General features: G+C 43.7%; 1 protein-coding gene across 1 annotated transcript in view; it reads left to right on the top strand.

The window, feature by feature from the left end:
- The window catches only part of SNX9 (sorting nexin 9), a gene marked incomplete at its 5' end in the record, with an annotated part of 104,790 nt that overhangs the window by 62,506 nt on the left and 15,082 nt on the right, over positions 1 to 27,202 (top strand). Inside the window, 8 exon segments of the mRNA XM_080805150.1 lie at positions 2,976 to 3,141; positions 5,102 to 5,252; positions 8,794 to 8,878; positions 10,045 to 10,170; positions 10,290 to 10,407; positions 18,801 to 18,931; positions 23,474 to 23,577; positions 25,053 to 25,156. Coding sequence (XP_080661276.1) covers positions 2,976 to 3,141; positions 5,102 to 5,252; positions 8,794 to 8,878; positions 10,045 to 10,170; positions 10,290 to 10,407; positions 18,801 to 18,931; positions 23,474 to 23,577; positions 25,053 to 25,156 — 985 coding nt within the window.

The following is a 27,202-nucleotide window of genomic DNA, read 5'->3' as shown; positions in this document are numbered from 1 at the left end:
TGTCAGGCCCTTAGCACGACCGCCTCCATCTACCGAACCCACGAGAGCTCCTTGTGTGTATCACCTTGTGGCATATTCGAGAAAATCACGGGCATCTGGGTGAAATGTCCTTCTGTTGGTATTCGACTTCGAGCCAATCACTAGTAACTTCACTCTTTTTCTTGCAGATAGATGTTTGAATGAATCGTACTTCACATGTAAAACATACACTCTGTTTTTTATGGTTCTGGTGTGTGGCAGGCAGTTATTCCCGCATCTGTCAGTGAAGAATTAAAAAAAAAAAAAAGCCAACACAATAGTATTCTAGAGCATTCGGTATATTAGACAGTTTGGGTAACTTTCTTGCAGATTCCCCTCTTTCTTTGTTCTTTTTTTTTTTTTTAAACTAACACTGGTTTTTTGTTTTTTGTTTTTTGTTTTAATGTGAGAAAGAAGACTCAAGGGGAAATTTTGCTATTCCGTGTTCTTAGATAAACAGATTCAATACTGGAATTTTTTCTTTTAAAGATTTTATTTATTTATTTGACAGAGAGAGAGATCACAAGTAGGCAGAGAGGCAGGCAGAGAGAGGAGGAAGCAGGCTCGCTGCTGAGCAGAGAGCCCGATGGGGGCTCAATCCCAGGACCCTGGGATCATGACCTGAGCCGAAGGCAGAGGCTTTAACCCACTGAGCCACCCACGTACCCCAATACTGAAATTTTTTTAAAGGCACTATTTGTTTTCCCTGATTTTATCTGTAAGTTTAAGGTGGTACAAGTAAAAATCAACACATTGTTCAAAATTTGACATTCTAATGCGAAAGTTTAGATCGTTTTACTTTTTTTAATTTTTTAAAAATTTTTAAAAGATTTAATTTATTTATTTGATAGAGAAAGAGTTACAACCAGAGGGAGTGGCAGGGAGAGGGAGAAGCAGCCTCCCGCTGAGCGGACAGCCCAACAGGGGGCTCAGTCCATGAGCCTGAGATCACAACCTGAGCCTAAGGGAGACATGTAACCAACTGAGCCACCCAGGTGCCCCTAGGTGGTTTTACTTTTAAAACATTAAGCTGATGCTAAAGTTCACATATAAAAATAAACCGATAAAAGATTTATGCTAAAGTACTGATGCTGTTCTATCTAATGGACTCGCAAGTCACTTGGTACTTGTACAAATGGATTCCTAGGAGACAAGAAAGAGCCCAGAAATAGGCCCAAGGACAGCCTACGAGTAAGGTGACATTTCAGTTCAGGGGGGGAAAGACAGATTTTTCAGTAAATGGTGTTAGGCCAACAGACTGATGACAAGAAAAAATTAAATCAGATTCCCACATTATTTCTTCCACCAAAGTAAATTCCAGGAAAATCAAAGGTTTACAATTTTAAAATCAAGGAAAAAAAAAAAAAAAAACAACCCAAAACTATAGTTACCTCAAGTGAACGGGGCTGGGGGAGAAGTGGGCTGAAGGTTCTCTTACCATAATAGTCCTTGAAATTGGGCGCCATGTATTGTCTTTTCCAAGATTTTATTTGTGCTGTTAATAATTGAACGGTAAAATGACTTAAAGGAATAATGGGCACAAATATTTTAAAATGAATTTTGGAGCATGGCAGCCCCTTTTATGCCTGGCAGAACCCATTGGCAAGTCAGGGGGAGCGTAGGAACAGAACTGTCAAATGGGGCTGTACAATCTCTTTGGAAAGCAGTTTGACAAACTCTGTCTGCTGAAAAAGCCCATTCTCATTAGTCCCCCAATTTCTCTTCTGGGGATTTCAGTGGTTGTGTTGGACACGTGGGGAAGGATGTACAAGGAGGCGCGCTGCAGCGGTATTTACGGTAGCGAAACGCAGCAGCGCGACCCATGCTGGAGCATCAGCATGTGCCAGGGAAGCTATGGGAGCTAAAGGCGGCAGAACAGGCCATGGGGAAGAGCCACGTCAGCCGGACGTGCTGGTGGACCACAGAGGACGTGTCGGGCCACCAAGTGAGAAAAACAAATACAAGTGCAGAACACAAATGTTTAAAAACATAAAGGGCCCCTACGCGTGGGAGGTTCGATGCAGTATCTAGAAGGAGTTCGTTGGTGGCAGTTGTCAGGAGATGAGTGACTGGCAGCCTGAGCGGCAGGCGTATTTTTTAAAGGGCGTACCCTTTCATTCTGCTGGCGTTTGGGGTTTTGGGGTTTTTTTTACTGGGAAGGTGGGACTTTTCCATAGAAAAATTAAAACCTAGCCAAAATACAGTGGATTTTCTCTAAAACAGTTCAGGTGAATAAAACAGATCCTTCTCAGCATGTGTAATGGCAGAAACATGACTGAAATGCAGACAAGACGGCGTGCAGAGAGCCACATCCCGTGTGATGTCGTGTAGGTCAGTTCGAAGAACCCAACGCAGTTGTTCATGACCGTGGACTATGCCATGGATGGATGGCCACAGCCGCAGGAATGGCTGCGGTTCAGAAGAGTAGTTACTGGGGGAGGGAAGAAGAAGGAGGGAGTTGGGCAGCCCCCGAGTCGTGTCCTAGTTCCGTTGTTACTGGTCGTCAGGTTCCAAGGAAGCAGGCAGAAGTTTAACAAAAAAATCAGGTTGATGCTGCTCTTTCTGCTTTCCTTAACTGTTTATTTAAATGTAAAATTTATTATTTAAATTTAAAATTGTTTTAGGGTCACCTGGGTGGTTCAGTCATTAAGCATCTGGTTTCAGCTCAGGTCATGATCCCTGGGTCCTGGGATTGAGTCCTGAGTCAGCCTCCCTGCTCTGCGGGAGGCCTGCTTCTCCCTCTCCCACTCCCCCTGCTTGTGTTCCCTCTCTTGCTGACTCTCTCCCTGTCAAATAAATACAGAAAAGCTTTTAAGAATACATTTTTTTAATTGTTTTAAACTTAACATCCATTTTTTTATCAGTGTTATGTGATTTCTTCTGAATTAAGTAATGATTTTGAGACAGAACAATTATTGTTTCTCTCTCTTTCTTTTTTTTTTTACCCCTGACAACAGGTCAGCAGTGGCAATGACCCCTGGTCAGCCTGGAGTGCTTCCAAATCTGGAAACTGGGACAGCACGGATGGCTGGGGGGCCAAGCCAGAGGGGGCTGCGGCCCAAAGAAACACCTCCAATAACTGGGACACTGCCTTTGGTCACCCCCAGGCCTACCAAGGACCAGGTGAGGAAGAGGGTTCGGCAGGTGATCAGGCCCACCCTGAACTTGGTTCAGGGTGGAAGTGACTGGGGAGGGCATCCAAGTTAAAAATATAATTTAATCAGGGGCGCCTGGGTGGCTCAGTCAGTGAAGTGTCTGCCTTTGGCTCAGGTGATGATCCAGGGTCCTGGGATCGAGCCCCCCACATTGGACTCCCTGCTCAGCAGAGAGCCTGCTTCTCTCCCTCTGTCTGTCTCTTCCCTCCGCTTGTTCTCTCTCTCTCTCAAATAATAAAGAAATAAAATCTTTAAAAAAAATAAAAGATATTTTAAAAATAGAATTTAATCAGAGGAGTGCTCTCAGCTGCCCTTGTCATTAATAGCAAACCTAGATTTCTGGACCCAAATGTGGGTAGTCGTTAATTATCATCTGTAGTCCCAGCTCCATGATCTGTCGTGGAGTCGCAAATGCTTGCGGTGGCCAGGTTCACAAGGCCGGAGAGCAGAGCAGCCTATGGCTGCGGGAGAGAAGGGGCAGCGTCCCTGTCACCGGTGGAATGATGCCAGGCAGGAGACCCAGCCCGTGGTCCTGGACCTCCATGGTGCCGGGGACTGGCCATCTCTGTTTTTATGTCCTCTTCCCACTCTAAAATCTTAGCAGCTGACACACATTTGTTTTAACACCTTGGGCCCAAAAAACGTGTATACAGATCGAATGTGATTTATCACCTGCTGGTTTATGATCTCTGACTTAATGGTTTTACCTTTTCCTGAACTACCTGTTTTAATGGAAATACAGACGCAAAAAAGGAATTTATAGGTGGGAAAACAATTCAGGGATTAAGAAAAAGGATGTTTATGCCTGTTCTGAAATTAAAGAAAAAGACCCAGATCCGCCCCTCATTTTTTTATGACCGGTGTATGAGCTCATCGCACGGAGAATCCACTGTGCTAGTGGCAGGGGCGCGGGCTCCCACTCGCAGCCAAGAGCCACAGACCAGTGGAAGGACTTCGAGCTGACTGCCAGCCCCTAGTTCTGTACCAGCTCGGCCCAGATCTTCCAGTACATTCTGTTCTTTATCATTTTCATTTTGGCATCTGTCTCTTGGCTTCTCTTGGTGGCACCCCTAAGGCAGAGATCCCAGGGCATTTTTCTGCCTAATGGTAAAAGGACTCATGAGGCCATCAGGGTGGGAGACAGAGGCGCAGGCAGCAGGAGGAGGAGGGAGGGGGGAAGCTGGCAGCAGCGTGTGCACCGACAGAGACCAGCGTTCGAATAGGAGGATGCAGGTCTGTCAATGCTCCCTTGTCTCATTTCTTCTCTTCCCCTTCTTCTGCCCCTCCCCTTGTCCTTCCCTCACCTGTTTTAACCTTGGTGTTAAAGAATTCCTGGGAGGCCTGGGTGGCTCAGTCGGTTAAGCATCTGCCTTTGGCTCAGGTCATGATCCCGGCTTCCTGGGATCAAGCCCCGCATCAGGCTCCTTGCTCAGCAGGGAGCTTGCTTCTCCCTCTGCCTGCCGCTCCCCCTGCTTGTGCACACGTGCTCTATTAAATAAATTAAATTAAATTAAAAGAATTCCCCATCAAAGATGTATTATCTGCCCTCCATCCTTCCTCCCCAAGACTCTTGATATTCATGGGTATTTGATCTGCTTATTTACAGCTTTATAGTGAGAGTTATCTGTGCACCGGCCTTGGCTTGCGTATCCTCCCGGGAGCCGCCTCGAGCCTGTGCTTCCCTGGCCTTGGTTGCCCTGACAGCCTCATTATCTAACGTGTCTTTTGCATAGAAAGGCAGACTCCGTGGCTGCAGCCCAGCACTGACTAGAGAGCCAGCGCGCCACATCTGCGTTCTAAGCCTGTGCTACACCTTCTCTCCTTCTTGCTTTCATTGGCTGATGCAGTCAGTAGTCCTATCAGAAAATGAGGTGGTTCCGTTTTTCTTTTGTTTTTCTTCACTGGTGATCTTCTGTGCCCACCTCCAGCCACTGGTGACGATGACGAATGGGACGAAGACTGGGACGACCCCAAGTCTGCCGCTCCCTACTTCAAGGACTCAGAGGCAGCAGAAGCAGGGGGTGCTCAGCGGGGCAACAGCCGAGCCGGCTCCTCCTCCATGAAGCTGCCACTCAACAAGTAGGTTTGGGGGGCGGAGGGGGGTGCCGAGGCAGCTCAGTCGGTTAGGCGTCTGGCTCTGGCTCAGGTCATGATCTCAGGGTCCTGGGATCGAGTTCCACCCGTTTCCCTTCTGCCCCTGCTCGTGTGCTCTTCCTCGCTCACTCTCTCAAGTAAATAAATAAAATCTTAAAAAGTAAAATAAAATAAAAAAATACAGGGTGCCGGGGAACATGAACACGCAGAAACAGACGGGAGATCCAAGGAGGCTTTCCTCTTTTCAGGGATCTGTAAAGTTTGGGGTGTCATTTGATCATTTCTGTTTGGCTCTTTGCTCTAGAAGCTGATTGAAAGAATTTTTTTTTTCATTTGAAAGTGAAACATTTATTGTTTAATGATCTGCCAAATACTGCTTTTACCTTTGTCAACTCCCTGGCACATTGAGGTGTCATTACTGACATCACAGAAAAGCTAAAAAAAAAAAAAAAAAAAAAAAAAAAAGTAATAATAATAACACAACAACTCTCTTTAAATGTCTTCCTGTTGGTTGCTTACTTATTGTGGGCCCGGCGTTGTGCAGAGCGACTTCTTTGCGCTGTCATGTGACCCTCATATCCCTCTGTGGTCCTCTGTGTTCAGTGTGGGAAGAACCGAAGCCCAGAGAGGTTAAGGAAGTGTCAAGGCTTGCACAGGTGGGAAGTGATCTAGTCAGGATCCCAGTCCATCCCTCCATCTCTCAGCTGCTATGCCTAGTATGTCGTAAGACTTTGTTTTCACTTAGATTTCTCTGCGATTTAAAACAAGAAGAGTTTGGGCAGTACTTGGAGGCACGGTGCCTGACAGGGACACGTGTGGGAAGGGGTGAGTGTGGACAGAGGACCGTGGGATTCCCCAGGGGACAGTCCCGCATGAGTCTGTAGTTCACATGGTGTAGCTCGGAGGAGACATGCTGTATGACTTCCCTAGAAATTCTCAAATTCCCTTCTTACAGCAGCGTGCTTAATAGAGTTTTTCTAAAATCACTACCACTATTTGTCCGTGTTCCAAGTCCATGATTCAAAGCAGGAAGGACTGCTAATGTGCGTCTGCGAGCAGTTGTAAACAGAATGTTGGCTGTGTACCTGGCTGTCAAGGTCTGGGTCTAGATCTACACACGGAAGTTTGAGTCCCACCAGTTCCCCTCAGTACATTCACGTAGCATCAAGTGATGAGATGAGCTGCCTTTTAGCTACACGTTCTTTCTCCTTCTGTATCCACTTCCGCCCATTAGATATTTTCATGCTCAGTTGCGTGCATAATAAAATTAGTCATTCATACTGACTCTATCCTGTTTCTTACAGTGGAAGGTGAAGTTCTCAGTGTGGTCTGCAGTGATGTAAATTAGCGTAAATGCAAGTGCATTGAAACCCATTTTACTGTAAAGTGTTTCTCAGCTCCATTTTGAAAATGAGGAAGCACAGACTCTGCATCCTGTGCATGGCCGCGCCTTCCCGACTGGTTAGAGAGGCTCTGGCTCATGCCCGGACTCCTGCCCCTGCTCCCCCTTGCCTCCCCATGCCCTACACTCTCCTGCTGTCCTCTGCTGTATCATCTTGAGGAAGTGGGTGACCCCTTTGAGCCTCAGTGTCTGCATCTCTGAAGGAAAGGGGTTGGCTTTAATTTAAAACTCTCTCTAATCGAAAATTTCAGTTCAGGGTCAAACCAAATCAGAGGAATCCTAAATTGACCCAGAACCTCTTGAGGCATCTCTCTCTCTCTCTCTCTCTCTCTCTCTGGTGCTGAGAGCTGTTTAAAATCCTATGGTTCGTTCTTTATTATTATTATTATTATTATTATTTGATTAGACTAATATACAAATAACTCACTTGTAGCAGTCGTAAAAAATTTTTTTAAGTATTAACATTTTTTAGCAGTCGATCCATTTTGTATGACAGCCGTAGTCCAGTCATGGAGCATAAACCTTACACTAGAGGAGATTAGAAATTGAAGTGTACTCGAGCATTATAAGAATCCGTCTTGATAATACTGAAGGAATTAATAAATTGCACTGCAGTTCAGTGAGTATTAAATGAGTTGGCCCTAGAGGTTTGCTGCGATCCCTGAGAATACGGGAGGCAGCGTGAAATGGCACCTCTGCGCTCAGAAGCTTGCAGTCTAGTTGCGGAATTGTCACTCTGCGTAATCCCCCCATTTTCCCGTCAATGTTTTCTAGCAGAAGTATAGGTTCTTTAATAAAACTGTTCCAGATTAGTCCATCAAGCATTTCGTGTATTCCCATAACTCCTCTAGGTCCCGGAAATACAGATACTTTCTCTAAAGTGCTTCCAGTCTGCCGTACCGTGCAAATGGATTATGGTGATTACGCACGATAAATTATAGAGCCGAAGTGTGCTCAGAATGTTGAGGAAGCCCAGAGCCGTACGTGAGGCTGTGGGGAATACTTTCAAAGAGATAATGGCATAACTAGAGATGACTTTAATTTAGGAGTACATATACTAGGCTCTTTATATAACACCTTCATTTAATTCCCTCATTTATTTAATTCCCTTATCCTCTTAAAAGGCAGGTCATATTTGTCCCATTCCTCCCATGAGGAGGCTGGAGCTCTAAAGGTCACGTAGCTATTCATTGTTGGAGTTGGAACTCAAACCCAGGACCATCCAGCTCTGAGACCCTCTTTGTTCTCGTGTATGAGCTGTGTCTAAAGACTGTCTAGGGAAAAGAGGGTAGAGGTAAGTCGTGTGAGGGTGAAGGACAAGAGAGGCCCCCGAGACCATCGCATCAGCCTTTAATTTGGGATATGAATGAAAAAGAAGTAGTGTCGCTGTTTTTTTGTAGGAATGATGCTTCTTTTTCTATCATAGGGATTTTGCTTCCTGAGGGTCTTTTTTTTCCTGTTCATTAAAAAAAATACTAAAACCCAAATTAATCTTGTCCTCTTTCTAAGTTGTGCTTTGGATGGCTGTGTGTTTATCCCAGCTTTCCTCCAGTTTTAGAATATTTGGGGGTCTCTTTACTAAGGGGGAGACTGGTTTCCTTTTGTGTCTCATAAACCAGTTCTGAGACGAGTCTAAAAGAAAATGGCACAAGTGCTTATGAACAGTGACGGTTTCTCTGGGATTATTGTGGCCTCCTGGAGCGAGTATGCTGGAAGGCTGCTTTAATTTGGGTCTAGAAATGCTGGCGTGTGGCCACTGCTCCGTGTGTTCAAACGGCTATGCTGGGTGCTTTTCCTCCTGTGCCCCGGGGGACAGTTTTCTAGGCCGCCCTTCATTCTTCATGGGGCGATAGAGTGTTTCCGATCCAGTTAAGCAAACGGAGCATCCGTAAACATCACACCTTCTGGAGTCAGACTGTGCTCTTACCAGATAAAGCTTAATTAAATGACTAATTGGCCATCGAACAATCTGATTACATTAGGTTTCATTTACCAGTTTCCTAGTCCTGGTACATCTGAGAGGCAGAACAAGGTTAAAACTGTAGCATTAAGTAAAGGTGGACGAGAGTCGTAGAATTCTATAAGGAAAGACGGAGGCTCACGGGCATTTATCTTCATGACCAGATTTCCTGGATTTGCGAAACCTGGAATGGAACAGTATTTGTTGGCCAAGCAGCTAGCAAAACCCAAAGAGAAAATTCCCATCATTGTAAGTTTGTTCATTTTTGTTTGCCTGCTTCATTTCTAATTAAGCTCTTTTATACTACCTTAAAGCTGAGAGGGTTATTAGTCTTCTGGAGGGTTTTGGTAACACATTTGATAATATGTATTCGTGTTGTAAGAGTACTAAAGATAATTAGCATCAAGGGATGCCTGTCATTATATGTAGATAATTTTAAATTTCTATCTCTAAGACTATTAGTGATTGAACCAACCACATCTGTAGTACGTATTCTTTTCATAATTTTTCTTCTCTAAAGCATCTTGATGTTATCTTTTACATGCTGTCTTCCTACCAACTCTGTGTATTTAGTAAACCCAATTCAAATATTTAGGTTTCTGTCCTGGCAAAGTATGTGTATGTTATCCAAATAAGATGCCCTTCCCATTGCGCTGGTAATAATTAGTCTTTCCTCCCATAAACCAGCTATCAGGTCACAGGAAGGAGTGAGCAGATAAAGGCTAGGAGTTAGTGACACCTCAAAGAATCTCTGTCTTAGAATAACTTGATTATTACATACCATGACACAAGCTCTCTGGGTTCACCCAAATGTTGATTGCTGATAGATTTTCTTTCTAAGCATTATCTAGTGCTGTATTTCCAGATGAATTCTGGAGAAGAGAACTCTGGTTATCTTTTGACCCTAACGACTTACCCCTGTAACTATGGGGTGGGGGCGGGGTTGAGTGTAATCACCACTGGCCCAAACAAGGAGGAGGAAACTCCTGGTCTTACTCTATAACCTCTAGGTCCTGGGAAATTTGATAAAATGCAAAAATCACACTGGATTTTTTTTATTTTCACTTATTCCTACATCTTTGAAAAGATTGGAATTTTTTTTTAAACTAGCCCTTCATCACATATAACTAGACAACTGGACTAGAGAGGGGGAAATTGTGTTGCATCCTGCACTGCGTGGAGGAGAGGGAAGCAGAGCTCTCTTCTCCATGGCCTGAGATGTCCACATGGAGAGCTAGCAAGTGTGTCTCTAAATACAACATTATCAGGAAGAGAGAGCATTCATAGAATTTCTCAAAGAGCAAGAATGACCATCCAAAGGACTTGGAGTCCTAACAAGAATCATTTGATGATTTATATCAAACATACTGTTTTTCCATATAACAAAATTAACTCTCCCTGAAACGTTTTTGTAGGTTGGAGATTATGGCCCAATGTGGGTCTATCCTACCTCTACGTTTGACTGTGTGGTAGCAGATCCCAGGAAAGGCTCCAAAATGTATGGTCTGAAAAGCTACATTGAATATCAGTTAACACCTACTGTGAGTATCTGAGTTACCAAAAACAGACTCATGCTTGCATTCCTAGCAAAAATGTGCTTTTTCTTCATTTTCTGTAGTTGGCATTGGTAACGTTTTCTTCTCTTTCCCTTGTATTATAGAACACTAATCGATCTGTAAACCACAGGTATAAGCACTTTGACTGGTTATATGAACGTCTCCTGGTTAAGTTTGGGTCAGCCATTCCAATCCCGTCTCTTCCAGATAAGCAAGTCACAGGTGAGTGCACGTGACGCTCAGGATGACAAGTAACGAGACAGTGGGTAGAGCATCTGTCCTAATGTAAATCAGTAATGACATTTTCATCTTCTGGGAGAACAAGACATGTGAGTTTGGAAAATACTGTACATCCATATGTACTGTATATAGACACCTAAAATACTGTACATCCGTACATCCTGTGTGTAGTCTATATACCTAATGAGAATGTTTCATAAAATTTTCTGTCGGAGTTCTTGTATACGTATCTTAAGTTCTGGCGAAGTCATTGTGTCATCCTTGCTACACGATGTCCTGTGAAAGAAATATGTGAATTCTTTAAATATGAAAAATGACACCTGGGAAAATAGAAACGATCCAAATAGCCTGAAAGGGAAGTAAAAATGTCTGATCCAAATGATGCTGTGCGGTCCGGCCGTGTTGCTCTCACTGGAAGTAGGAGGCATCAGGTGCAGGAGCCACAGAGCCTCCTTAACGTAAGAAGTTGCCAGGTTTTCCACTCAAGTATTTTGGCAACTATTAGTATCTAAGTGTTTTTGTTTCTCGTTGATTATGGCTCCGTCCCTTTTCTTATTTATTTAAAGTGTCCTGTGTCCCTTGCTCCCCCTGCCTCACGTGATCCTCTGGTAGATAATTCACAGCCCCTGTAAACACACAGAGTATTTGTTCCTGTCTGCTTTGAGAAGTGTCGCAGGTTTTTTTTTTTTAACCTCCAGCCTCGTATAGCACCTGGACTATCGGGACTCAGGACTCAGTATGTTTGTCTTGGAATAAATATGGAAAGAAGCTGAGCTTTACTGAAGATGAGGAAGAGTTTTAGTCCGGGGCTAGAAAATTTGCAACTAAATGAAACTAGTAGGTATAGAAAGGAGAGGATCAAAGATGAGAGTCAAGGCCTTAAAAGGTCTGCGCTGGAGGGGTCTCGAAGGAAGAGCGACCTCGCAGGGCTGACCCAAGCCCAGAGCGGGGACGTGTGAAGTCCGTGAAGGAAGGCTGCTTTCCTGGGGTTCGGGGAGGACAGAGCGGGCTGAGTCCTCACTCAGTGGGAGCTGAGGTGGGTCGTTGGAGAGCGAGTCTGGCAGCCGATGGCCGAGCCAGCTCCAGACGCTTCCAGGGTCATGGAGACGGGCGTCCCCTGAGCTTTGCCGGTGCACATCTCATGGCCGAGCCAGTCGGCAGCCTCTGCTCCGCACTGCGCAAACAGGACCTGGAATCGGATGCCAGAGCTTGATCGAGTTACCTGAGGATAAGAACGCCGGTCTCCTTAAAACTTTACTCTGTGCTTTACTTTGGTGTATGTTTAGGTTTCTCTGAAATTTTTTGAGGAGATGCCAAGTTGTGTTTTTACAGAAGTTGTTTTGGTTGTGGCGTTTTGTTTTGTTTTTTTCTGGAAAACTTGTCAAAAATTCCAAACTGTGCGGAGCCGAGTGGGGCTGCCTTGCCCAGTGGCTGACACAGCCTGGCCGTCACCTGGGGTGGCTCCCCGTGTCCCTCGCGGAGCCAGGGCAGCCGGGGTGACATAGATGGGTCGCTGCTTCCTTCTACCCCAGGCGCTCACCGTCCGCCTGGTTCCCATACTCACTGTCCCTCCTTACTGTCCGACATCACGGCTTTCCTTTGGCAAATATATGTTGATTTACATGAAGACTTCAGTCCTGCCTTTCTCCTTCTTTTCAAGTTTCATTCCGTTTTCCTGAATTGTACATTCTCCTCTATCAGCTTGATGAGTACAATATGTGCTTCGTGGTGTCCAGATAAACAGACTAATGAGCTGCTTGAGGGTTGTAGGGATTTCTTCTGTTTTTTATGCTTTAATACATTGTTTATTCTGGATCAAGATAACTCAATGCTATTTTAAAACATCGTAGAGGCACGGTTCTCCCCCCATATGAAGGTTTGGTTTTTTTTTTCAAGTGCAGGCCTGAAGCCAGGGGGGTGTCACAGAAAAGCGAGGAAGCGACAGCCGCTCAGTCTGAAGAAAGTTGAGCTTTGATTCACTGACTGGGATATGTGCCGAGGAAACCGAAAAGCACAGAAGCCACTTTATTTCTCCCTTCTCTCGTTTGCCTCCTGCCTGTGGTCCCCACAAGATCGTTATTATATAAACTCGCCTCTCACTCACATCCTGGAGAAAAGAGAAAGGAATGCCAAGTAGATGATGTCATGATATTTCTGTGGACTTGATAATCAATCCATGAGAAACTCCCAGCTAGTGTTTTTCATTTGTTGATAGATTTTTATTCTTTGTGAAATCATATTGAATGAATCTGGTTTTATTCCTGGGTACAAACTGGAATACTCACATATCTGGTGAAAACCTAAGATTTGTTGGAAATGGGGAATCAGAAATCCCTCTCTTCTCCCAACCTTCTTTCTAGTTCTCTGGAACCTGATAGGAAAATCCTAACGAGCACAAAATAACTATCTGAAGTCAGAGTTTGGAAACAAACCAACAATGTCAGAAAGTTTTTTGGGAATACTAAGCATCATCAATTAGTTAATTTCAGTCGATGAGTAGGTTATAAACTGTTCACTTTCTTCGAAATGGAGAATTGAATATAACCCAGGTTCATGCTGACTTACTGGGTCTTGTCTGCCCAGGAGGTGGGTTGTCTTCTTTCCGAGGGGGTGAAACTTTGCTTCTTCATAGTTTAATCTTCTGTAGCACTTGATCTCTACCCCCAGGAAGTGCAGAAATCGAAGTGTTTGAATATACAGGAGTGACCAGACCCAGCATGCTGTTCATGTGACACCTTTTAAGTAATGAGTTTTCACTGTGTGGATCTGTAGTGCTCTTCTCTCTAAAAGAAATCTGTGCTTATTTATACTTGTAATTTCTAAAGGAAAGACCAAATTTAAAAATTTATAAACTTCTATAGAGTAAAGGCACTCCTTTTGGTGTATAGTGTTGAGTTTTGACAACCTCCACTATTCTTAACACCCATCACTATATGCACCCATCACTATATGCAGCCATCACTGCCCCAAATTCCCTTGAGCTGCCCCTTTATATTCAGCCCCTCGCCCTAGACCTAACCCATGATGTGTTCTTGGTCTCTGTCATTTGCCTTTTCCAAAGTATCATTATAAATCGAAGCATATAGACCTACCTCAGGAAGCCAGAAAAAAATCTCAAACAACCTAACCTTACACCTAATGAGCTAGAAAAGAAAAGAACGAAGCCCTAAACCAGTAGAAAAAAGGAAATAATACAAAGCAGAAATAAATGAAATAGAAACTTAAAAAAAAAGAAGAAACAATAGAACATATCGATGAAACTAGACCCTGGTTCCAAAAAAAAAAAAAAGGAACATGGCAGCATCCAGTGTGTAGTGTTCTGGAGGTGGCTTCTTTCAGGTGGCGTCATGCCTTTGAGATTTTTGCATCTTGCGTTTATCTCTTTATCCGTTCACTCACTGGAAGACATTTGGGTTTCCAGTTTGGGGCATTTATAAACATTTATAAACATTTATAAACAAAGCTGCATTTACATACAAGTTTTTGTATGAATGTAGATTACCATTTCTCTTGGGTGAATACCTAAGGGTAGAATGACAGGGTCATTTGGCAAGTATATGTTTCATGTTTGAGAAATTGCCAGACTGTTTTCCAGAGTGGTTTTACCATCTTGGAACCCCCACCAGCAGTGGGTGAGAGTTTCAGGGGCTCCACATCCTACCTTGCACTTTTTCATAGTGTCAGTTTTTCTCTGTTGTAACAAGTCTGTTAGGTATGTAGTAGTACCTCATCATGGTTTTAATTTGCCTTTCCCTTGTAACTAACGGTACTGAACATCTTTTCATGTGCTCCTTTCCCTTTCATATTTCTCTGGTGAAGTATCTGTTTAAATCTTTTGCCCATTTCTCTTTAGGTTGTTTTCTTATTATTGAATTTTGAGAAATCTGTATATTCTGGAAACAAGTCCTCTGTCATGTAATGTGATTTGCAAATAATTTGTCTGGTCTTGTCTTTCTCACAACAGTGTCTTTTGCATAACAGAAGCTTTTTATTTGAATGAAGTTCAAAGTACCAGTTGTTTCTTTTATGGATTGTGTTCCAGGTATCATGATGTAAACCTCTTTGCCTAACCCAAGTTCCTGGTAATATTTTCTCCAGAGAGTTTTGTAGTTTTGGATACGTTTTGAGTGAGTGTTTGTATAAGATGTGAAGTATCATAAGGCAGAGGTTTATGTCACGCATTGGGGTATCCAGTAGTTCTAGCACTGTCTGTTGGAGAGAGTATTCTGTCTCTGTTGAATTTCCTTTGCATTTTGTCAAAAATCAATTGAACATTTGTGTGGTTTTATTTCTGGACTGTATTCTGTTTTATTGATTTATGTGCCCATCCTATGCCAATACCACGTTGTCTTGATTAGTAAATCTTTAAATCAGGTAATATAAATGCTCCAGCTTGGTTCTTTTTCAAAATAATTTTGGACTGTTTTTTCATCTGTCTTTCCATATAAATTTGAGTCAATTTGTAGATATCTGTATATCTCTATTTGATGGGTGTATGTACAGTTTGTGACTGTTATGATCTTCCTGATGTAGTAACTCTTCCATAATTCTGAAACGTATCCTTTTGTCTCTAGTAAAATTTCCTGTCTTAAAATCTATTTTGTCTGGTATTTATTAATATAGTCACTTTGGTTCTGTTACAGTTACTGTGTGCAAGTTATCTTTTCCCATCTTTTTTTTTTTTTTTTTTTTTTTTGACAGACAGAGATCACAAGTAAGGAGAGATGCAGGCAGAGAGAGAGGAAGGGAAGCAGGCTCCCCGCTGAGCAGAGAGCCCCATGTGGGGCTCGATCCCAGGACCCTGAGATCATGACCTGAGCTGAAGGCAGAGGCTTTAACCCACTGAGCCATCCAGGCGCCCCTCTTTTCCTATCTTTTACTTTCAGTCTATTAGTGTCTTTGAGTCTGTGTCTCTTGTTGACGACATTGTTGGAGCTTGCTTTTTTCTCAAGTCTGGCAACCTCTACATTTTGATTAGAGTTTTGGGGCCATTCATATTTAATGATTATTGACCCATTTAGACTTACATTTGCCATTTTGATATTTTCTGTGTCTTATGTATTCCTCTGGTCTTCTTTACTGCCTTTATTTTGTGTTAAATATTTTCTAATGTGCTGTTTTAATTCCTCTAATTTTTCCACTAAATTTTCAAAATTATTTTCTTAGTGGTTGCCTCAGTGGATGCAATACGCATCTTTCTAGAATGTCACAATGCACTTCATATTCATATTCGATTCTAGTAGAATTCATAGAAACTTCTCTCCAGTATAGCTCTGTTTCCCTCTCTTTTTATGCTCTTATCATTGTATATTTTATATCAATATGTTATAAGTTGAACAATATGTTATGATAATTACTGCTTTCTACAGTCTTGTGTCTTTTAAAGAAGTTAAGAGAAGAAATTAGAAAAAATGCATCTTTTACGTTAATTGACATATTTCTGGTGTTCTTCATTTCTCTCTGTGAATTTGGGTAATTTCCTTTTAGGCTGAGGTAGTATTTTTTTAGCCTGAAGGACTTCCTGTAATATTTCTTTAACACAGGTCTGCTATGGGTTAATTCTCGCATCTTTGTTTACCTGGGGTGTCTTTGTTTTGCCTTTATTTCAGAAGGGTAGGTGTACTGGTTGTAGAATTCGTGGCTGACAGTTTTCCTCTCTGCGTGATGAATGTCTTTCCCCTGCTTCTGACCTCCATTGTGTCAGTCAGATGACTACTGACAGATGTCTGCTGACCACACACACACACACACACACACACACACACCCCATACATCATGAGGCATTTTTCATTCGTTGCTGCCAAGATTTTGTTTCTGCCTTTCAGCAGTTTGATTCTGCTCTATCTTGGTGTGGTTATCTTCATATTCATCCTATCCAGGTTTATTCAGCTTCCTAAAAGTACAGGTTAAAGTTTCCCATCAAATTTGGGAAGCTTTCCCCTGTTACTTATTCAGATACTTTTTCTTCTTCTTTCTCTCTTCTCCTTTGGGGATTTCCATTACCAGTATTTTGGTGTACTTTGTGTGTGTGTGTGTGTGTGTTTTTAAGATTTTATTTATTTATTTGACACACAGAGAGAAATCACAAGTAGGCAGAGAGGCAGGCAGATAGAGAGAGGGAAGCAGGCTACCTGCTGAGCAGAGAGCCCGATGCGGGACTCGATCCCAGGACCCTGAGATCATGACCTGAGCTGAAGGCAAAGGCTTAACCCACTGAGCCACCCAGGCACCCTGCTTTATGTTTTCTGAGGCCTGTTCATTGTGCTTCCATTTTTGTTTTTGGTTTTCTCTCCTCTCTGTTCTTCAGACTAGATAACTTCTGTTGATCTGCAGGTTCCCACATTCTTTCTTCTGCCATCTTGAATCTGCATTTGAGCCCCTAGAGTGAATTCTTAATTTCAGTTATTGTATTTTCAACTCCCCAGCTTTTCATTTTAATTTTTTATAAGTTATTTTTCCTGAGAATTTTTGTGGTGATTTCATGTCATATGTCTCTTTACATTTTTTAACATGATTTCCTTTAGTTCTTTGAGTGTATTTCTAGAAGCTGCTTTGTCTGCTAACAACATCCAGAGACATTTAGAGACAGTTTCTGTTGACTACTTTTTTGTCAGTATGGGTCATGCCTTGCTGGTTCTTTGCACATCTCTCAATATTTTTTTGAAAACGGAGCAGTTCAGAGGATATATTTTAGCAGTTCTCGATTCTGATTTTTCTTCTCTGAAGGTTGTTGTTTCTACTTTATGTTTATTGGTTTATTTGGTAAGTAACTTGCTTAGGCTAAGTCTCTGAAATCTCTCTTCCCTGAAGTTCAATGATGTTTGTGTTTTTTTCTGTAAGTTTGGCTTCCTGGGGTTCACCCTTGTGTCTGTGTAGATTAGTGGTAAGCCTGCCTCAAGCCACTAAGGCTTCTGTCCTCTGCTGATGGATCTCCGTGCGGGTAGGAGACTGCATTCAGAGCTCAGATAATTTTCAAGTTGGCTGTCCTGGCTTTTAACCTTTTTCTGGGCCTTCTTGTGTCTCCTTTACAAGTGTGTGCAGCCTCAGAGTTGGCCAGGAGTGTATGGCTGGCTTGGATCCCATCCGGCCTCCACTGTTTCTGCACACAGCCTCAGCCTGGAATATGGTTGGCCCAACTGTGCAACCTTGGCTGGTGGAGTCAGTAGCCCCTTCCGTTCACCGGCCTCTGGATTGTCCCTGCCACCACCACTGAGCATGGGCATGTCCCCCCACTCCAGGTCAGGCCGGCCTCTCAGCTCGCCAGGGGACCTGCCGTAGCCGGTCTTCACGGCCTGTCCTTTACTGGCAGACCTTCCATGTCCACCGAGGAGAGGGTGGGGAGGCCCAGGGGCAGCCAGAGGGCGATAGTAGCTGCCCCACTCCAGAGTGCCACAGATTTCCACGCTTCTTGCGTAAAGTTCGGCAGATTTGCAAATATAAACACTTCCCAGGTGGTTGTTGGCCTTTGGTTGATTTCCAGAACACTTACTTTTGGTGGGTTCTGTCCAGCTTTAGAATTGTTTTGGAGGGATGGGAATAGCTGATTGCCTCGCTCGACTGTAGCTAGCCTTTTACCTAATAGCGGTTTTGTTTGGGAGGCTTATAAATATGTTCAGTGTTCACACGATGACTGCTGTGTCAGGCTCGTTAAGCTGACTTTCTGCTCTTAAAACAGAAATATCACTCATTAAGCTATGTTTTAGAATGGTCATAAGTTCTGAGATGGTAGATGGTAGCTTGCACTACTGCATTAATGGAAAAATGGCTTTTTCTGTTTTTGGCTTAAGTAATTTAAAAAAACCAAACAGAATAAAGAGCTACAGTCCTGAGTTACTTTTCATAAATAATAAATTTAAGTTTGTGTATCTGAAATTATATTGTGTTGGGACATATTTTTATAAATACAGAAATTTTATGCCCTTTGTAAGAATTACTTACTAAATTCCATTTTCTGACCCCCTTTCCTGCCCTTAGGGCTTCATGTGGTCACACAGAACTGAGATAGTCTTCATTTATCAGACAAAGTTTTTCATACCTAGATAAGATTTGCTTTTGAATTTGAGTACTTATGGATCCTTGAAGAAAATCGCACTTTGTGGCTGTGATTTTTCTTGTCACAATTAGAAAGTTTCTTAATTTGTTAAATCAGAATCTCATTCTTAAAAACTAAAATGTCTGTCATACCTTTCCCCGGTCTCTCTGAGCATTCGCTGTGTTACAGCTTGTTTTTAGGTTAGTGAAAAATTGCCGTGGTCTTTACCTGTTACTACATTACTTTCTACCAAGTACCCAGTAGATACAAATGGCTTTTCCTTTGTGTGACAGTAATTTGCTTTACAGCGTGCTCGAAGTCACTCTTGCTGTGCCCCTTCCAGGTCGCTTTGAAGAAGAGTTTATCAAAATGCGCATGGAGAGGCTCCAGGCATGGATGACCAGGATGTGTCGGCACCCAGTGATCTCAGAAAGTGAGCTTTTCCAGCAATTTCTAAATTTCCGAGATGAAAAGGTAGGCCCTGTTCTGATGATGGTCTTAGGTCATATTCAGAATCGCCACATTCACATCAGTTTTATGTCTGAAAGTTAAAACTATGTCGGTTAGCTATTTCTCATTTCCTCCAAAGATAAGAGGGGACGGAAACCTTGGTCCTCACTGTGGGAAGTTAGTCACGCTATGAGGAAGAATGCTTGCCCGAGTGGTTTCCATAAACTGGGAACAGTTGGCCCAGAGTGGGCAGGGAGGTGAAAGATATGATAGGGTGAGGAATTTTTTCCCTAGATGGTTCTAAAAACAGGAGAGGCCCCAAACTATGCAGATATTATCCACATAAAGTGAGGGAGATAGAGTGATTCCTTAAGATCCTATTTTGACCTCGCAGTGTAATAACGTCATGAAAAAAAAAGGTTCAGAAGTGGATCATCCTTCTCAAAACCGAGTCATTTTTCCAGAACTGTAGTTGCCCGTTCAGAGTAAATAATGCTGCTCTGTCTTTGTCCCCGTGGATACTCATTCTGCCAATGGCTGTGTGTTCTTTGTTGAGAATCAAGAAAACTTTGGCTGTTTGACATCTCATTATTGTCTGCTTTGGAGATAGTTTTCTCTCTCTCAATAAGGTTTTACTCTATAGTCTCTCTTTTTATTCTGTAGAGATGTTTTCTCTGTATTTCTCTCGTAACAAATATCACATATCTTACAAAACAATGCAAAGAGTAAAAGCGTTAAGTTAGCTCAGATGCCAGCAGCAGATACAAAATACGTTACAGTCCTAGGGGAAAGGGTCATGACATTAGTTCCATGTTTAACCAAATACCAGAATATTATATACTTTGTCAGAACTTTCAGACAGAGATTTACTTGCTAAACTGCTTTGTAGTTCCTTACCCTTGTTCATGTGAACACATTCATGTGTTAGGTGTAATAAGGGCTCTGTGTGTGTTTACAGATATAGGCTCACATGTAACATAGTATGACTAATTGGGCCTCATCTTTAGTTGCTGCTGATTTCTAGACTCGGCAGGCTCACTCGAGTGGGTTGCATGTAACCAGGCCAGGAGATGGGAAATGTGGAGGTGCTTTGTCCTTTCTTGTCTAGGTTATAGCTCTATTCTTGCAGGGGGCCCCGGAAAACTTTGATTTCTCTGGTGAGCTGTCATGATCAGTCACAGTATGCCCTGTAACCACAGAGTAGTGAAACTAGGGAGTTCTGTCAATCCGTTTTGTTACTTTGTAGACACAAAAACTCCATGCAGTCCCCTCCCGAGTTGATTGCCTTGAACAAAAGTCCTGATTTTCTGAAGATTTGATTCAGGAAGCACTTCTGAAAGTTGTGTTTATTATTAAAAATAATACATCTAGGATGCCTGGGTGGCTCAGTTGGTTAGGCTTCAGCTCAGGTCATGATCCTGGAGTCCCTGGATCGAATCCCACATCGGGCTCCCTGCCTGGCAGGGAGTCTACTTCTCCCGCTGACCTCTCCCTTCTCATGCGCGCGCGCTCTCTCTCTCTCTAATAAATAAATAAGAAAAATATTTTTAAAAATAATAATACATTTAGACACGGGGGTTTTGGGTGGATTTGATAGAATAGGAAAAAGAAAGAACTTGGGAGTCAGGACTTTGCTTCTAGCTCCTTCTGTGATTTTTGCCATGGCACTGAATCCCCGGTTACCGTTTCCTCACCTGCTGAATGACTGTGTAAAACTAGATAATCACTAAAAACTGTGACTCTTTGGCCAGAAGTAGCTTGTATAGATGGATGGATAGTAATTTTTCTGTTACTAGAAATAAACGTTTAGTTAGATAGCTGGATGGAAGACATTACATATTTACATACCCGCAATAAATGAAAATGAAATGAAAGTCTGAAAAAACTATCACAGCATAAAAATATTATCTAGGAATAAGTATAAGAAAATGTACAGAGAAACTCTACATAAAAAACTATGAAACATCTTCGAGAGACATAAAACCTAGCTAAGTGTGCCAGTGTTGTTTCATGGATTGAGGAACAGAAAAGATGTTATATACGTGTGGAAAATCAAAGCACTAAAAATAGCCAAGGTACTCTTGAAAAAGAATGAAGGGGGAGGGAGGAGGACTTTACTGGATATGAAGACTCACTACAAAGCTGAAATAACGATAAAGGCATGGTATTGGCATGAGGATAGACAAACAGAGCAGAGCAACAGAATAGAATAGACACTTGATTTATGGCAAAGATGGGGCTAAGTACAGGGGGGATAGGACGGCCTGTTCAGGGAACGGTGCCAGGTCAGCTGGATGGCGTCATTGAGGAAAAGTGAAATTCAGTCCCTAGCTCATAACAATCTTCTGTTGATTTTGTTAGGGTTGACCCTGGAATTGTGGTTCTGTTGCTAAAACGTGGCCTTATCTATTAAAGGTACTTACAGGTGAAATGATATGATGTCTGGGACCTCCAGTAAAATCTGGAAGTTCCAATAAAAAAATAAAATCCGCAAGAAGAAAATAAAAGGTAGAATGGAGGAGAATAGAAAACCCAGGACCTGCAAAATGTTGATACCTGTTGCAGCTGAGTCTGGGCGGGATTAGACTTTTCTCTGTACTTTTAAACGTCTCTGAACATTTACATTGTGTAACTTAAAAAAAAAAAGACCAGTTCCAGTTGGTTTGAGGTCTAATGTGAAAGCCAGCATAATAAAGCTGTGAGAAGGTGGGGGGTGGGGGTGGATATCTTCATGCCCCTAAGGTAGGGAAGGATTTCTGAAATCCGACACAGAAATGACTGGTCACATAAAGGCCAATAAAGTAGACTACATTCAAATGAAGAACTGCTGTGTGTCAGAAGACTTTAAAGCTAAAAACGAGCTAAAGGTCTGAACTTCTATCACCAACAAAGGGCTGTGTTTTCGAACATACGAAAACCCTTACAAATCCTTACAAATCCGTAAGATAAGCCAGTAGAAGAAGAGATTTGGTAAGGGTGCCTTTCGCAAAAGAAAGGGTCTTGGTCATCAACAAAGGTAGGAAACTGCTTAACGTCCTCAGTCATCATGCACACGCCCCACCCGGGGCGGCGGGCGTGCGAGTGGGCAAGACCAGTTCAGAAAAGCGGCCGGCATTACCTGCCACAGTTGACTGTTTTCCACCCAAACACATACCTGGCAAATGCATGTATGCGTGTCCTGGGAGACCTGCACGTAGCAGCTGTGCTCATCACAGGGTGGGTCCTGGGGGGGGGAGTCCCAGTAGGATAAATAAACTGGGGAGTGTGCACAGAATAGAGTGTCGTGCCTCAGTGGCGTCCAGGGACAGCAGCTCTGACAGCACTGTGGCCCTGACTCCCAAGCACAGCCTGAACCCAGGACACCCAAGAACACACCCAGAGTGGTCTTTGTTCAGAAAAACCAGCGGACCCAGATGAGGGAGGTGCGCTTAGATCGTGTGACTTGGAAGGAACATGGAACTGGGCGGCATTAAAGAAAAGATAACTGGTCGCCTTGGTGCAGGAGGGAAGGGGTTGTGATTGGGAAGGGACACGAGGGGGCTTCTGGAATGCTTGCTTTTTTCTCTTGGCCTTGGGGTAGTTTACACACATACTCACTTTGTGAGAATTGGTTGCTGTGCACTAGCGTTTGAGGCACTTTTTTTTTAAGATTTTATTTATTTGGGGCGCCTGGGTGGCTCAGTGGGTTAAAGCCTCTGCCTTCGGCTCAGGTCATGATCTCAGGGTCCTGGGATCAAGCCCTGCATCATGCTCTCTGCTCGGCGGGGAGCCTGCTTCCTCCTCTCTCTCTCTCCCTGTCTCTCTGTCTACTTGTGATCTCTGTCAAATAAATAAATAAAATCTTAAAAAAAAAAGATTTTATTTATTTGACAGAGAGAGAAATCACAAGTAGGCAGAGAGGCAGGCAGAGAGGTCGGGGGAAGCAGGCTCAGCCCCCGCCGAGCAGAGAGCCCGATGTGGGGCTCGATCCCAGGACCCTGAGACCATGACCTGAGCTGAAGACAGAGGCTTAACCCACTGAGCCACCCAGGCAGCTCCTTTTAATTTTTTTAAAGATTTTATTTTGGGGCACTTTTCTGTGTATATATAGATCTATATATCTGTAGGTGCATCTTGCAAAAAAAAATTTTTTTTTAAATACCTTATGCTATTGGTTCCTATCTTGTGTTTTAGAAAAGTTTTGTCTTTTTCAGAAAACATTTAACATGCAACTTTGAGGCCCTTGGTCAGGATTCGTAGGGGTGCTCATGTTTACTGTGTTCCATTACTGTGCACGGGAAAGAAGGTGATGGAACCACCTCCCTCCAAAGGGACTCTGGCTCACAGGGACCCTCGCACCTCGGCACTGTTCGTGTACTGAGATTGCATTTGGGACGTACAGAAGTCCCACGGTACAGAGGACAGTGGCGTGGAGCTGCTGCTGAAAATTAGAGCTAGTCGGTCAGCGAGCTGATTGCCTGAGGGAGTTTGAAAGACCAGTTTGAGTGCTCGCTTCAGCAGCACATATACTGAAAGACCAGTTTGACTCCGCTCTCCACTGTGACACTATAATGTTCTTCTTTGCAGGAATGGAAAAGTGGGAAGAGGAAGGCCGAGAGAGATGAGCTCGTGGGAGTGATGATATTTTCCACCATGGAACCAGAGGCACCCGACTTGGACTTAATAGAAATGTGAGCACTGTTGTCATACTTGCCGTCTTCCCAGCCCGGGCCCCCTCCTGTGTGCGCAGGCCTCCGCAGGTGTGACCAGGGGCAGCTGGAGTGCGGGGTGTGTCTGTGGGAACGTGTGGGGACCGCAGTCAGGTGACCGGGGAAACCTCCCTTGCACAGGAAAGCACGGTGTTTTTAGCTGTAGCATCAGATTAAAATCTGCTTCCTTTTTACCTTGAAGTCTGTGGTTTCCTAGCAGACAACAGTGTTTCTAGTCATTTCTAATAAAGTAGCCCAGAGCCAGCGCACACCCACATAATTGTGAACAAAGCAGAAGTCTCTGAACATCACCTTGAGGGAAGCAAATGTCAGCCTGCTTTTTTGTGCTATTTTTCAATTTGTTGTTTTTAATTATGTAATTTTTTTTAAATTTTAAATTTTTTTAAAAAATTTTTTTAAAAATTAAATTTAAAAAATTTTTATTTTTCTTTGAAAAGTAGTTCCTTTTCTATGTAAAGGCTAACAAGAAATCTTGGGTTTGTTTGTTTTTTTTTTTAAGAAGTTTTTTTCTTATACGGCTACCACTTATATGTTACCAAACGTAAGAAGAGAAGAAAAAAAAAAGAAACACCATCTTGCAACTATGCAGAGAGAAAAATAAATGTTAATATATTGGCCTGGGTCTGTGGTCTTCTGAAATGTCCTCTGCACATACGTATCTAAGGGAAAAATTGTTGAAACAGGAAAAGACCTTACACTGTGCATTCTGTTTTATAATCTGTTTGGGGTTTCTTTTTGTTTTTGTGTTTTTTTCCATTTAACATGATTTAACATGATTTTCAGGTTAGTACTTTTTACATCTTCAAAGAGCTGAGATGTTCAGTGTCACTGACCTGGTTGTGTATCAAGGTTACCTGCGGTTCACTAACATACTTGCTGGAATGCATGAAGACCCGCTCAGTACACCACTGATAGAATTCCTCTCAATCAGATAGTCAGGAAATCAGTATTTGGTGTACTTTAGAATAATTTTGTTAAAATTCACAGGGATTTGAGCGGGGAAGGGGAACAGTTAAAATTTAAATGGCAGATTTTTAAGTAATTCTTTAAAAATCTGTTGTTGTTTTTTTTTTTAAGATTTTATTTATTAGAGAGTGTGAACGTGACTGGGAGAGAAGGGTAGAGGAAGAGGGAGAAGCAGACTTCCCACTGAGCGGGGAGCCCGATGAGGGGCTTGATCCCAGGACCCTGGGATCATGACCTGAGCAGAAGGCAGATGCTTAACCGACTGAGCCACCCGGGCGCCCCTTTTTTAAAAATCCGAATCAAGCCTGGTTTAAGAGCAGTTATTACAATGCAAGAAAACAAGTCCCCCCATATCAGGTTTAGTGTAAGTCTCCCCTGACTGTATTGGTTTTTCTCCTCCTGCACATCACACTGTTTGACCATTTGGTAGCAGAGTGAAAGACACGCGTTCTTGTGGTTTTGCCCTGCAGAGAACAGAAGTGCGATGCCGTCGGTAAATTCACCAAAGCCATGGACGACGGTGTGAAGGAGCTGCTGACCGTGGGGCAGGAGCACTGGAAACGGTGCACAGGACGTAAGTGCCGTCCTCGCACCAGCTCGGGGCTACCGGCTCCACGTGCGGTGGTCCGGGCTGGGTGCTGTGACCTTGACCGCACTGAGGAGCCGTCTCTCAGAGATGCCTGTGGCGAACACAAGTCAGGTCATAGCCACAGCCCGGGGGCGAAACTCGCTTGTCAGCCCTCCTCAGACAGCAGAGAGTTGTCTCCAACAAAGCCCGTCTAGAACCCGCATGAGACACCATGTTGCCTTAAACGTTTCTAGTTAGTTGGGGTTTGTAACCTACGGGCGATTAATCCTTCTGCGTGCTTTGAGAGTACTTGTCGTTTGTACTCTCAGGACTGTACAGCGTAGTCTTTATTCGGTAAGATACCAGGCTGCAGCCCGGTAAGCCCATCCTAAGTGGAAAACAGCCCAAGTCGAAAATGCATTCAATACGCCTGATCTCGCACACGCCGGAGCTCAGCCTGGCCCCCCTTCAGTGTGTTCAGGACACTCACGAAGGTCAGCCTGCACGTGGGCAAGGTCATCTCGCACGAAGCCTGTTTTATAGTTGGGTGTCGAGCCTGTCCTGTACTGAAGGTGGGGCACAGGATGGGGCACAGGACAGCTGTCCGGGTGCAGGATGGTCTCCAGCTGGTGGGGCTGCCGCGGCCTGGCATCACGGAGAGGGTCCTCCTGCAGATCACCAGCCCAGGACAGGAACCAGATTCCGAATTCCAAGTACAATTTCTCATGAGTGCACGTTGCTCTGGCCCCATCATAAAGTCTATAAATTGTTAAGTCAGGGACCGTCTGGATTGGCTACGGCCCTAATTTTTTTTTTTTTAATCTATTTATTTGATAGACAGAGATCACAAGTAGTCAGAGAGGCAGGCAGAGAGAATGGAGGAAGCAGGCTCCCCACTGAGCAGAGAGCCCAGTGCGGGGCTCGATCTCAGGACCCTGAGACCATGACCTGAGCCGAAGGCAGAGGCTTTAACCCACTGAGCCACCCAGGCGCCCCGCCCTAATTTTTTTAAAAGATTTTATTTATTTGACAGCGAGCACAAGCAGGGGGAGCAGCAGGCAGAGCAAGAGGGGGAAGCAGACTCCCCACTGAGCAGGGAGCCCGATGCAGGGCTCGATCCAAGACCCTGGAATCATGACCTGAGCTGAAGGCAGATGCTGAACTGCCTGAGCCACCCAGGCAACCACTACAACCTAATTTTTCGGAAGGACCGGTCATTGGCTGTGGAGAGCATGAGCTGGGTCAGACTAGGAGCAGTGTGAACCCCGGTGGCTCCGCCAACCATGCCTTTCCACCCTTGAGGACTTCTTATCCCGATCTCCAGCCTGCCACACCCCCCTTCCCTTTGTGTCTAGACCATCACTCTGCTGACCCGTGGTGTCCCGTATTCCCTGGCCCCTCATGTCACATAGCGTAGGCTAGAAACCAGCCCTTTCAGCCACGGGGGTCACACCAGCCAGCTGCCCTCCCACCTTGGAGGCCCCACGGGCTCTGGAGGCCGGGTCACCACTGCATAGCATTCACACGGTCTTCGAGGGCTACCGACTCTCCAGAGTTTCCTCCCCTCCCATCCTTATCACCAGCACAGCCATCTGAGTCCCAGAGGGAAAACTGAGCTCTGGTTATGGGGAGGCCAGCAGGTTGACCATGAGGCCGGTATCTGAGAATGTTCTGGCCTTCCACACGGACGCCCTACAAGAATACTATTTATATTCAGTTCTGTTTCGTCTTTCTCTTAAAAATGGATTCTACTTTGAATAATAAAAATAATACATACCCACTATTAAACCGTGATCCTCAGCATAGGAAGGAATTTGATTATATGTTTTGTAAAGATTTTTTAACAAGTGATATTTTTCTTCTAAAGAAGGGAAAAAGAATAAAATTTGAAGTCAGAAAATAATTTCAATGAACAAGAAGCTGAATGTGGAGTGACTTGTGGCTGAACTAAGATAGCAGAGCACAGTTAATAGCAATATTAAGATCCATTAAATCCACCTGAAATCTAAGCCTTACCAGGAGTTGGCCGACCGTGGCCCGGAGGCCAGATCC

The sequence above is a fragment of the Martes martes genome, assembly GCF_963455335.1.
Source record: "Martes martes genome assembly, chromosome: 6".
NCBI classification, from domain to species: Eukaryota; Metazoa; Chordata; class Mammalia; order Carnivora; family Mustelidae; genus Martes; species Martes martes.
The sequence above is the reverse complement of the archived record's forward strand: the minus strand, read 5'-3'. Positions and strand labels throughout refer to the sequence as shown.